At 44.3% G+C, this 14,113-nt stretch overlaps 1 protein-coding gene across 1 annotated transcript in view; it reads right to left on the bottom strand.

Moving 5' to 3' along the window:
* The window catches only part of LOC147121821 (procollagen galactosyltransferase 2-like), a 159,743-nt gene that overhangs the window by 128,451 nt on the left and 17,179 nt on the right, over window positions 1-14,113 (bottom strand). The window contains exons 2-3 of the mRNA XM_085978005.1: window positions 6,489-6,606; window positions 635-769 (exon numbers count right to left, since the gene is read on the bottom strand). Coding sequence (XP_085834131.1) covers window positions 635-769; window positions 6,489-6,606 — 253 coding nt within the window. The remainder of the gene's footprint in view (window positions 1-634; window positions 770-6,488; window positions 6,607-14,113) is intronic.

The raw sequence follows: 14,113 nt of genomic DNA, 5'->3' as shown, positions 1-14,113 counted from the left end.
AACTCTGTTTTTCTGTCCACAGATGCTGCCTGACCTGCTGAGTATTTCCAGCATGTTCTGTTTTTAGCTCAATGTTATTTTGATTCAAGAAACACCATTTTAAAGTAATAACGAGAATTAAACTCTATTTTATTGTAATCTGTTGATTTATTCTTGCTTCGATGGAAATGCACTTTTTTAAACAGAACCTGAATTAATCCTTTTTAGCAAGACACACCTGGTTTGTGTGCATGGTGTCTTCTGCCAGTTCCGAAAGTTTTAGAGCATCTGGTTCTCCGACCATAATATTTTCAGTACCTACTGTAATGGCAGAAGGTTTATTGCTCACCCTGTGACAATGCCAGCCCAGATTTTTACTGCACAAGGTTGAGTTTCAGTTCATAGGAAGTGTGGGCTTGTCATTGAATTGACTTTTATGGTAAGTACAAGTCAGAAATATTGGAAAGTAGCCTCAAATAGTAATGCTGTCGTGGTTCCAAGATGGTGAAGTAGCACTGTATTTATTCTTGGGCAGGTAGGAGGGGAAGAAATCATACCTTTACGTTATATTTTATCAACTGTTGGTCATAGAATTGTTCAATCTAATGCTAATGCTAATAACTGAGTTTAGGATTGCTACTTTAAAACAACTCACCTGGGGTGTCATACCGCACCAGAAATTTGAGTACAAAGTGCGGGAGTCCAGCATGGGGGCAACCACAGTCAAGTTTTCAGCTATCATCAAATTCAGCGTCTGCTCATTTGTCAGGAAATTGTCTGTATCTACAAACTGGAAGAAAAACAAGATGAGGAAAAACATTCAGTCATTTACTATTAAAGGAAGACTGTTTTGTGCCACTAAATGATGTTATGTTTTTCCCCACATAATAATGATTAGTTACCTCTCTTATATCCAAGTCTAGTTATATAAAGGGCCAGAAATTCGCGGCCAGAAGCGTGAGTATGGTCGGGTTACTCACGCAGCTGGCCGTTGGAAATGCCGGCGTTCAGCAGGAACAGCGCATGCGGGGAACGCCGGCATTTCCAGACCCGAGGTCTATTCACAGCGCGTGCGACTGCACAGGCAGCGCTTGCGCAGTGAACTTTGTAGATTTCACTGATGGATTCAGTGAGGTTAAGTCCTTGATAGTTACACTTGAAAAAAGCAAGTGTAAAGTTGATCATTGGCTGCGGAGGAAGAAACATTTTATCGTGGAGCTTCAGAAAGTCTTCTATTTCTGTTTGGGAAAGGGAGGAAACTTATTTTAAGAAAGGCTGAGGTAAGTTAAAACATTTTTTTTTTGTTTAAAACGGTTTTTCAGTGCTGTAGTTAGAACGAGCAACTGTTGTGGCTGTGGGCAAGGCCTCATTGAAATTTTTTTCCGAAAATGTTAAATTTATGTTTAAAATAATGAAATGCTTACAGAATGAAATAGTCATCAGTAATATTTAGTAAGTATGTATGTATGATTGTATGTATGTCTGTATATATTCCATTTAGGATGTGCATTTATGTATGTATTCCTTTCAGTGAATAAGATGTAGGTCTGTGATATTCATCAGGCGGGAAGGATGTGTTTGCAAGCCGTAAAAGCATGCTTCCTGGCATAGGCAGAGTTGATGTTCACAGAATCACAGAATCACAGAAACCCCACAGTGCAGATAGAGGCCATTTCGGCCCATCGAGCCTGCACCGACACATATCCCACCCGATCCCCGTAACCCCTACACCAACACATATCCCACCCTATCCCCGTAACCCCACGTATTTAATCCCCCTAACACTAAGGGTCAATTTATCATAGCCAATCAACCTAACCCGCACATCTTTGGACTGTGGGAGGAAACCGGAGCACCCGGAGGAAACCCACGCAAACACGGGGAGAATGTGCAAACTCCACACAGACAGTCACCCGAGGCCGGATTCGAACCCGGGTCCCTGGCGCTGTGAGGCAACAGTGCTAACCACTATGCCACCGTGCTGCCCTCAGTTTATTAACAGAGGTGTAACAACTATTTCCATTTACTCCGTACAGGTATGTCTGTGTGAGGAGTAGTCCTGTGAGCGAGGAAAATGCCCTGCTGTAGAAATTTAGCCCTGATGCTATTTCTGTATTTGCTGCAAAGAAATAGGAATGCCAGGGAACAACGTGGAAGATTGAGGAACCAGGAACGTCTCTTGATCAGAAGGAACAACTACCCACCAAACAGAGTTTACAGGGAGAGGCGATCATTTGAAATGCTGTCCGAGGAGTTGTGTATCAGGCGGCTGCGCTTCAGTAAAGAGGCAATTGGTCGACTATGTGACATGTTGAAGGCAGACTTGGAGCCACGCTCGAAGATCCACACTGCCTTGTCAGTGAAGATGAAGGTAACCGCAGCATTGAACTTCTTTGCAAGTGGATCATTTCAAGCAGGCACCGGTGACATAACCAACATCTCCAAGAATGCTGCGAGGGTCTGCATTCACCAGGTCACAGCAGCCATTTGCCGTAGGATTTCAGATTTCATTCATTATGACTTGTCAACTCGACATCAGAAGGAGATGGCCTTAGCTTTTTATCGCATTGCTGGATTCCCCAAAGTGATTGGGGCCGTCGATGGAACACATATTGCACTGAAGTCACCCAAGGATGCACCTGTGACATTCATTAACAGGAAGGGGTATCATTCATTGAATGTAATGATATTATGTGATGCACACCTGAGGATCCTAAACGTTAATTCTGGACACCGGGGAAGTAATCATGACTCATTTGTCCTCCGGAACTCTAAATTGTATGATTCTCTCAGCAAATTGCCTACAGGATCCGCATGGATACTGGGCGACAAGGGCTACCCGCTAAAACCATGGCTGATGACCTCCTACCGCAATACCATTAATCAGTCTCAGGAGAGATACAACCATGCACACGTGACTACACGTCAAGTGGTGGAGAGGACAATAGGAGTTCTGAAATCACGCTTCCGGTGCCTGGATAGGTCAGGGGGGACCTTGCAGTACTCTCACCAGAAAGTGTCAAGGATTGTGCTGGCCTGTTGTGCTTTGCACAACCTTGCCCTGCAGGAAGGACTGACCCTTAACAATGAGGAACAGCTGCCTGTTGAAGTGGAGGATGAAGGCGATGGCAATGTGCATGCTGCCAGGCCTCATGGAGAGGATCCAAGTGCCGCCGAATGTAAGGCTGCTCGCGAACTGCTGGTAGCCAACACCTTCACGCGGTAGTTATGCCCTGTACCTACCCCTCCCCCCGCAAGGCAAAGACAGAAGCAGACACATAATAAAGTGCAACATTGACCTTTTATTGCATAATGAAAAACTTTTCAGATTCAGTTTCAATGTATAAAGTGAATAACTTGTAAATTTTAAGTAACATTTATTAACGTAAAAAAAAATTAATGGGCAGGAACATTGAGGAAGTGTTATTGGAAAGAATTTGTTTTTACTTGTCTTTCTTTGTTCAAGGATGTTAATGACCTACTTAATGCAATTGTAAAATGTTAATGTTAACAGTTTTTAAATCACTTTGTAAACAGGTTTAACTATTTGTGTTTGATTCTTAGTGATATAACAAAAATAAAGATGCTAACTACCTCTTTCAACGTTTTCAAACATGTGCAAAATGGTGACTGTAACAAAATAAAGTGTCAACATTTTACAGTAATTTTTACTTTCGTACTGCAATACAGATATTCAAAGTGCAAACTAGCTATTTTACAATTTTGTAACATTTGTTGTAAAAGTTTTTGAAGTTAAATAAATGTTTAAATTCTTTCAACATTGCTTACTGGGTGTACTGATTAAACGATAAGGTTACGTATCCTTTCCTTCATTAAAAAACAGTTGAATTTAAATATGTAATAAAACATTTAACATTTCAATAAAGTGAAAAATATAACAATTTAACGATTTGCCAACTGGCCTGTGTGACTGAGGGTTGAAGGTGGCAGAGTGAGTGAGCTGAAAGTGACACTCTAACGTTTCCTGCGCCTTTTCCCTCCCCGTGACTGGAGCCCTATGCTGCCATTTCACGTTGCTAATCGGATTGGGCCTTTGTCATAGCGGTAGGATCCCCACCGCTGGGCCAGATCAGGGTAGGGTTTCGAACCCCCCTCCAGACAGTCCCGGCAAGTGGAGTCGGAGCTCCGGCTCTAAGTTCTGGGTTGACATCCAGTGGGATATTTGCGTCCGTGGGTGTGGGTGGCCCCCCCTCCTTGTATAGCTTGTGGGAGCCCGTAAAACCCTCCCGCCATAGGACTAACCGCCCTAATGGCTGGTTCAAAGATGGTTACGCTCACGGAATGAGCGTTAATCATGGCCATAAATCCTTCCACCACTTCATACAGTTCCCCAAAGGGAACAGTGTGAAGACACGTTTGACGACGACATTGCTAAAGAAATAAATGGAATTAAAAAAATTCTTTTAGGGCTTTTAAAAGTCTTTAAATTGCTTTCATTCTGTTTAAAACTACTTCAGATTACTCAAAATAATGTAAACATTTTAAAAAGTTTATAAAAGTTACCAAAATCTTCAAAAAACTTCCAAAAACCTATTTAAACTGCTTCTTTGCATGTAAAAATGCTTAGCAGCTTGACAGAAACATTGGGGGCGTGTCCAGTGAAACAGAGACCTCAAGGGGCGTGTCTCACTTGCACTGCATGCTCCTGGCTTCGCGCTGGCTGCACTCCTGGGCGGCGTGACATCATACGCTGCCCGGGATTCTTCTTTCTGTTTCACCAAGTGCAGGTGTCCCTGGAGCTGATCGGCAGGAGCGCGGGGTAAGTGCAAAAACGGGGCTGCAAGCCCCGTTCAGCAATTTCTGGCCCAAAACTTTTATAGTCTGACCTAACCTGTTCCACACCACAGGAATTGGAGACAAGTTGTCTAATTTAGCTCTGACTGAAGGTCTGTGGTTAGGTACAATGTCCTGAATGCATATTCTCCAAATGGTTCTGCAACATAAGTGTTGCAAATTGTTTTAAAATAACAATTCTAACCTGTCAGGCGTGTCGATCTGTTTAAACATTGACCTTACAACTTCTGGTATTGTGCAAGAAAATTAATCTGTCAAAAATAGTGATAACAGAGCACCTCTGATGGCTGAGAGGTTACATGTTCAGCGCGGTACAGAATCAGGCAAACGTACTGATCTTAGGTTGCCAACTCTGGCTGGAGGTATGCCAGGAGCTATCGTCACATGACCCCCCCCCCACCCACCCCCCGTGTCCAACCGCCCCACCCCCACACTCCCGCCATTGGTCATCTGACACGTTCATTGTCCCGGCGCTCCGCCTTCTCACATCAATTGGGAAGCGAACAGATTCTTTGTTACTCAGCTGTCGGGTCAAACAGCCTTTTCCCCATCTCTAATACTTTTATAGCTAATAATTGTAAGGGTTCAAAGAAAATGAAAAATAACCCACTTTTTTTATAACGCCCCTATGATTGTTCCCCAGGGTTGCTGTAAGCAGTGCTCAGGAGATTAATCTTGAATTCTTGGAGACTCCAGGACATTCCTGGAGGGTGGGCAATCCTAACTGATCTGGGCTGAAGTAGCTGATCCCAGTCATTGGGTGGTTCGGTTCTTACAATTGGCTTAACTGTTTCTGGAGGTGGGAGGGAACAAATCAAAAAGTCAACGAATGGTATTGGAAGTAATTTCAGCATGCCAAGCAGCCTGAGCAGTGTGGGGCTGTCTATGGCGGAGGCAATATTCCCCATCCATGCAGTGCGGACCACTGAGCTGTAGCCCACCATGGAGGGTGTGGCCACTCTGGAGTGGGCCCCTCCCTTGACCAAGGTGCTAAACTCAGGCACTGTTTCCATCAATGGGAATGTTGTGGCCCAGGAAGATTGAACATGGTGAATATTAGACACCGAAGCATCTCAGTGTAATCTCCTCCAAACTCCCATCCCCATTGATATAAGATGTATTGCTTTTAGTTTCTTTTCTACTGCAAAAAACATACCACACTTCCCCAGCTTTTCACCATAGCATCCTTTTATATGGCTCCTAAAGGCAACCTTATTGAGAAGAGTTACTGGAATAATTGAACTTCAGGCAGGCAGAACAAACTTGCATCGGATTTACAGCATAGAAACAGACCATTCGGCCCAACTGGTCTATACCGGTGTTTATGCTCCACACGAGCCTCCTCTATCACTCCTCTATGGCTTGATAGATTGCAATGTAGGCCTGTGGCTAGCAAAGGAAATTAAATACTACAGTATTTACTTTGATCCCAATATTGGTCTATTTTGATGTTTACAATTTGGTGTCTGACTGCTGCAGTACTAATCTCACCCGATGTGGCAGAATTAATTTGAAGCAGCACATAAACATAGTAAAAATCAAGAATCAGTGGAGTGTTTCTTCAGATTTTCCACCAAAAATGGAGGCGATAAGCAATTGAGTGGGAAGTGTTTTTGCCATCCTAAGTGATAATTGGCTAACAGGACTCCTGATTGGTTTGAAAGAGACTGTAACCTGAAAGAAGTTTCACTCACCAGGATGTAGTCAGCCCACTTCTCCCTCGCAGTTTTCAGTGCCGTTTGCCTGAGTTTCATCACATGTGTGAACCTGGAATTGGTCCAGTGTTTTGGCCCGATTTCATCAGAATAGTACCTGGAAGCCAATCAAAGGCTCAGTGGTAGCATCAAAACCCATCTTGGCAAGACACAATAATAGACCTTACGCTGACATTTCGGTGGGTGGGAGGGAGGGGGGTGAAATTCAACTTTGGTGGGGGTGCGTTAATGACAAGGAATATCAGCCAGGGTGTATAATGGGCGGCCGATTCGCCACCACCAACGTTGAATAACACCCTCCCACCCACCACCCCAAAGGAGAAAGTGAGCTCCTGAACCAAGTCAACCTCTCATTAAAGAAACTTAACACGAACTCTGAAGAGCATTCAAGGGTTGCTGTAAGGATCAGTGCAGCCAGCATTTCATTCAAAGATGAGAAAAGGTCACTGTGCCCATTGAAATGAATTGCCCTGGTGTATTAACCCTCTCATGGCACCTACTGTATTCTGAGTAACAAAAAAAATATCAAGCAAACTTGCCAGCTGAATCAAGAGCATGATTAACACTAAATGCCCCCTAATTAAAGTTAGATTTGTGGCAGCATGTTGTGTCGGTGTGGAATCCACAATTAACTGCTCACACATTCTCTCTAATTGGCCAACCTGCTTTGCATTGCTTTACATTGGGTTGTACTAGTTTGCTAATCGTATTAATTCTACCTACTTGGTCTGTCTGTTCTTCCAATGTGATAATTGTAATGCTTTCCCTTTCTATATAGAGGGAATTGGTCTCTTCACTACACAAGCAGCTTTTGCATCAAAATGTTATCACTGTTGTACATTTCTGTGCAGTATTGTTTACCATTGACTGTTCTTTATAATCTTTAGGTTAACAGAGCTTAAAAGGTTGATAGGTATGACACTGACTGAACGAACGCCCCACTTATACAGAACAGAAGCCCCGTTATTTATCTATTTCTGTGCTTATAAAAGGACAAAGTTGATCTAACCTTTCCTATTACTTGATCCTTTTAGTTTATTCTCTTCCCCCTTTTCAGTTTGCACCGCACCATTCCCCTAACCGGGAAGCAGGAAGATAGAACTCTGGCAGTCACCAGAAGGCTATGTGGTATTTCTATGTGATATAACTCCAGCAGTCCAAAGATGTGCGGGTTAGGTTGATTGGCCATGATAAAAAAATTGGCCCTTAGTTTTAGGGGGGATTAAATACGTGGGGTTACAGGGTTACGGGGATAGGGCTTGGGTGGGATGGCTGTCGGCGTAGGGACCGGGTGCTAGGGTTTGGATGATCAGCCATGATCTCGTTGAATGGCGGAGCAGGCTCGAAGGGCCGAATGTCCTGCTCCTATCTTCTATGTTTCTATAACTCTGGCAGTCACCAGAGGGCTATGTGGTATTTCTATGTGATATAACTCCGGCAGTCACCAGGGGGCTATGTGGTATTTCTATGTGATATAACTCCAGCAGTCACCAGGGGGCTATGTGGTATTTCTATGTGATATAACTCCGGCAGTCACCAGAGGGCTATGCGGTATTTCTATGTGATCTAACTCCGGCAGTCACCAGGGGGCTATGTGGTATTTCTATGTGAAATAACTCCGGCAGTCACCAGGGGGCTATGTGGTATTTCTATGTGATATAACTCCGGCAGTCACCAGGGGGCTATGTGGTATTTCTATGTGATATAACTCCGGCAGTCACCAGAGGGCTATGTGGTATTTCTCCTTTTAAAAGGCTCTACTGTTCTTGGCAGTTTCTCCCCGCCAGGGACTATAATGGATCTCCTCCACATACTATAATAGATCTGCACTGACTATAATGGATCTCCTCCACAGGCTATAATAGTTCTGCACTTACTATAATGGATCTCCTCCGCGGACTATAATGGATCCCTCCATGGACTATAATGGATCTCCTCCGTGGACTATAATGGATCCCTCCATGGACTATAATGGATCTCCTCCGTGGACTATAATGGATCTTCTCTGCGAACTATAATAGATCTCCTGCATGGACAATAATGGATCTCTTCCACGGACTATAATGGATCATCTCCATTGACTATAATGGATCTCCTCCATGGACTATAATGGATCTCCTCCGCGGACTATAATGGATCTCCTCCACATACTATAATAGATCTCCTCCACGGACTATAATGGATCATCTCCACAGACTATAATGGATCATCTCCACAGACTATAATGGATCTCCTCCATGGACTATAATGGACCTCCTCCATGGACTATAATAGATCTCCTCCACTGGCTATAATGGATCTCCTCCACGGGCTACAGTGGATCTCCTCCACTGGCTATAATAGATCTCCACCACTGACTATAATGGATCTTCTCCGTGGACTATAATGGATCATCTCCACAGACTATGATGGATCTCCTCCATGGACTATAATGGATCTCCTCCGCTGACTATAATAGATCTCCTCCACTGAATGTAATAGATTTCCTCCGCAGGCTATAATTGATCTCCATGGGTTTTAATGGATCTCCTCCATGGGCTATATCTCATGCATGGGTTTTAATTGATCTCCTCCACTGACTATAATAGATCTCTTCTGTGGACTATAATGGATCTCCTCTGTGGACTATAATGGATCCCTCCGTGGACTATAATGGATCTCCTCCATGGACTATAATAGGTTTCCTCCATGGACTATAATGGATCTCCTCCGCAGGCTGTAATGGATCTCCTCAGCAGGCTATAATAGATCTCCTCCACTGACTATAATGGACCATCTCCACAGACTATAATGGATCATTTCCACAGACTGTAATGGATCTCCTCCATGGACTATAATGGATCATCTCCACAGATTTAAATGGGTCTCCTCTGCAGACTATAATGGATCTCCTCCACTGACAATAATAGATCTCCTCCATGGAATATAATAGATTTCCTCCGCAGGCTATAATGGATCTCCTCCGCGGGCTATAATGGATCTCCTCTATGGGCTTTAATGGATCTCCTCCGTGGGCTATAATATATCTCATGCATGGGTTATAATTGATCTCCTCCACAGGCTATAATGGATCTCCACTGTGGACTATAATGGATCTCCTCTGTGGACTATAATGGATCTCCTCCGTGGACTATAATGGGTCTCCTCCATGAACTATAATGGATCATCTCCACTGACAATAATGGATCATCTCCACAGACTATAATGGATCTCCATCCTGGACTATTATGGATCTTCTCCGTGGACTATAAGGGATCTCCTCCATGGAGTTTAATGGATCCAGGAGAGCTTTTTGAGCCAGCACGTAGAAATTCCTCCAAGAGAGGGGGCGGTACTGGACCTAATTCTAGGGAATGTAGCTGGGCAAGTGGTAGAAGTGTCAGTAGGAGAGCATTTTGGTGACAGTGACCATAATTCGGTGAGATTTAAGGTAGACATGGAAAAGGACAAAGATGGGCTGGAAATAAAGGTTCTAAATTGGGGGAAGGCCAATTTTAATACGATAAGGCAGGATCTGGCCAAAGTGGACTGGGATCAGCTACTTGTAGGAAAATCCACATCAGAGCAGTGGGAGTCCTTCAGAAAGGAAATAGAGAGAGTACAACACCAACATGTTCCCGTGAAGTTCAAGGGTGGGACCAACAAGCTCAGGGAACCCTGGATGTCAAGGGATATACAAGAATGGATTAGGAAAAGAAGGGAGGCTGTTGGCAGATACAAAGGACTAAAAACAGTGGAAACCCTAGAGGAGTATAGAAAGTGCAGGGGGGTACTTAAAAAATAAATGAGGAGAGCGAAGAGGGGGCATGAAAAAACACTGGCGGGCAAAATAAAGGAAAATCCCAAGATGTATCATAAGTATATTAAGGGCAAGAGGATAACCAGGGAAAGAGTAGGGCCCATTAGAAACCAAAGTGGCAATCTGTGTGTAGAGCTGGAAGATGCAGGTGAGGTTTTAAATGAATATTTTGCATCTGTGTTCACTATGGAGAAGGATGATGTAGGCATAGAAATCAGGCAGGGTGATTGTGATATACTTGAACAAATTAGTAATGAGAGGGAGGAGGTACTAGCGGTTTTAGCGGGCTTAAAAGTGGATAAATCCCCAGGCTCAGACAAGATGTATCCCAGGCTGCTGTGTGAGGCAAGGGAGGAGATTGCAGGGACTCTGACACAAATTTTCAGAACCTCTCTGACCACAGGGGAGGTGCCAGAGGACTGGAGAACAGCTAACGTAGTACCATTATTCATAAGAACATAAGAAATAGGAGCAGGAGTAGGCCAATTGGCCCCTTGAGCCTGCTCCGCCATTCAATAAGATGATGGCTGATCTGATCCTAACCTCAAATCTACTTTCACTCTCCATCCCACCCGAACCCATGTGATCTCCCGGGAGAGGCAAAAAAGCAGATAAAAAACCCAATGTGCCAATTTGGGAGAAAAAATCTGGGAAATTCCTCTCCGACCCATCTAGGCGATCGAAGCTCGTCCAGGAGATCACTCTGTCCCTGTATTTCCTACAGTACTTACCTTCTGTAAGAGGTGATCTCCACCCCAGCCAGGAACAGGCCCAATTTACTCTTGAAGGACTCCTAGCTGGCAGCCTGTTCCCGAGGTCTCCACTAATCCCTGTGAATAGAACCATCTCCTGAAATCTAACACAGAATTAGAACACAAGAAGTAGGAGCAGGACCAGGCTACACGGCCCCTGGGCCCGCTCCGCCACCCACAGGGCCATGACCGATCCGAACCTAGCCTCATGTCCGATTTCCTGCCCGTTCCCCGTAACCCCTAATTCCCTTTACTTCTAGTAAACTGTCTATTTCTGTTTTAAATTTATTTAATGATGTAGCTTCCACAGCTCTCTGGGGCAGCAAATTCCACAAAACTACCACCCTCTGAGTGAAGAAGTTTCTCCTCATCTCAGTTTTGAAAGAGCAGCCCCTTATTCTAAGATTATGCCCCCTAGTTCTAGTTTCACCCATCATTGGGAACATCCTCACCGCATCCACCCGGTCAAACCCCTTCACAATCTTATATGTTTCAATAAGATCGCCTCTCATTCTTCTGAACTCCAATGAGTAGAGTCCCAATTCAAGAAGGGTAGTAGGGATAAACCAGGGAATTACAGGCCAGTGAGCCTAACATCAGTGGTAGGGAAATTATTGGAAAAAATTCTGAGGGACAGAATCAGTCTCCACTTGGAGAGGCAAGGCTTAATCAAGGATAGTCAGCATGGCTTTGTCAGGGGGAGATCACGTCTAACCAATTTGATTGAATTTTTCGAGGGGGTGGCTAGGTGTGTGCATAAGGGTAGTGCAGTTGATGTAGTCTACATGGACTTCAGTAAGGCTTTTAACAAAGTCCCACATGGGAGACTGGTCAAGAAGGTAAGAGCCCATGGGATCCAGGGCAATTTGGCACATTGGATCCAAAATTGGCTTAGTGGCAGGAGGCAGAGGGTGGTGGTCGAAGGTTGTTTTTGTGACTGGAAGCCTGTGTCCAGTGGTGTACCGCAGGGATCGGTGCTGGGTCCTTTGCTGTTTGCAGTTTATATTAATGATTTAGATATGAATGTAGGAGGTATGATCAGTAAGTTCACAGATGACACGAAAATTGGTGGGGTGGTAAATAGCGAGGAGGGAAGCCTCAGGCTACAGGATGATATAGACGGGTTGGCCTGATGGGAAGAACAGTGGCAAATGGAATTTAACCCTGAAAAGTGTGAGGTGATGCATTTTGGGAGGACTAACAAGGCAAGGGAATACACAATAAATGGTAGGACCCTAGGAAGGACAGAGGATCAGAGTGACCTTGGTGTGCATGTACATAGATCCCTGAAGTCAGCAGGACAGGTAGATAAGGTGGTTAAAAAGGCATATGGGATACTTGCCTTCATTAGCCGAGGCATAAAATATAAGAGCAGGGAGGTTATGATGGAGCTGTACAAAACGCTAGTTTGGCCACAGCTGGAATACTGTGTGCAGTTCTGATCACCACACTATAGGAAGGATGTGATTGCATTGGAGAGGGTGCAGAGGAGATTCACCAGAAAGTTACCTGGGCTGGAGCGTTTCAGCTATGAAGAGAGACTGGACAGGCTGGGGTTGTTTTCCTTAGAGCAGAGAAGGCTGAGCGGGGACCTGATTGAGGTGTATCAGGCATAGATAGGGTAGATAGAAAGGAACTTTTCCCCTTAGTAGCCGGGTCAATAACCAGGGGGCATGGTTTCAGGGTAAGGGTCAGGAAGTTTAGAGGGGATTTGAGGAGAAACTTTTTCACCCAGAGTGTGGTTGGAATCTGGAATTCACTGCCTGAAAGGGTGGTAGAGGCAGGAACTCTCTCAACATTCAAGAAGCATTTAGATGAGCACTTGAAACTCCATAGCATACAAGACCAAGTGCTGGAAAATTGGATTAGAATAGACAGGGCTTGATGGCCAGCGCAGACACGATGGGCTGACGGGCCTCTTTTGGTGCTGTATAACTCTGACTATAATGGATCTCCTCCATGGACTATAATGGATCTCCTCCACAGACTATAATAGATCTCCCCCGTGGACTATAATGGATCTCCACCATGGACTATAATGGACCCCTCCATGGACTATAATGGACCATCTCCACAGACTGTAATGGATCATCTCCACAGACTATAATGGATCATCTCCACAGATTTTAATGGATCTTCTTCCTGGACTCTAATGGATCTCCTCCACAGACTATAACAGATCTCTTCCATGGAGTTTAATGGATCTCCTCTGCACACTATAATGGATCTATTCCATGGACTATAATGGATCTATTCCGCGGACTATAATGGATCTCCTCCACATACTATAATGGATCTCCTCCATGGACTATAATGGATCTCCTCCATGGACTATCATGGATCTACTCCACATACTATAATGGATCTCCTCCATGGACTATAATGGATCTCCTCCACATACTATAATGGATCTCCTCCATGGACTATAATGGATCTCCTCCATGGACTATAATGGATCTCCTCCATGGACTATAATGGATCTCCTCCACAGACTATAATAGATCTCCCCGTGGGCTATAATGGATCTCCACCATGGACTATAATGGACCCCTCCATGGACTATAATGGATCACCTCCACAGACTATAATGGATCATCTCCACAGATTTTAATGGATCTTCTTCCTGGACTATAATGGATCTCCTCCACAGACTATAAGAGATCTCTTCCATGGAGTTTAATGGATCTCCTCTGCACACTATAATGGATCTCCTCCACATACTATAATGGATCTCCTCCATGGACTATACTGGATCTCCTCCATGGACTATAATGGATCTACTCCATGGACTATAATGGATCTCCTCCACATACTATAATGGATCTCCTCCATGGACTATAATGGATCTCCTCCATGGATTATAATGGATCTCCTCCATGGACTATAATGGATCTCCTCCATGGACTATAATGGCTCATCTCCATGGACTATAACAGATCTCCACCACCTATTATAATGGATCTCCTGCATGGGCTATAATGGATCTCCTCCGTGGACTATAATCGATCTCCTCCATGGACTATAATAGATCTTCTCCATGGACTATAATGGAT

Source organism: Somniosus microcephalus, chromosome 3 (genome assembly GCF_052327205.1).
Source record: "Somniosus microcephalus isolate GS21.2 chromosome 3, FLI_Smic_1.0, whole genome shotgun sequence".
NCBI lineage: Eukaryota > Metazoa > Chordata > Chondrichthyes > Squaliformes > Somniosidae > Somniosus > Somniosus microcephalus.
Note: the sequence above shows the minus strand (reverse complement) of the source record. Positions and strands in the feature narration are given on the sequence as shown.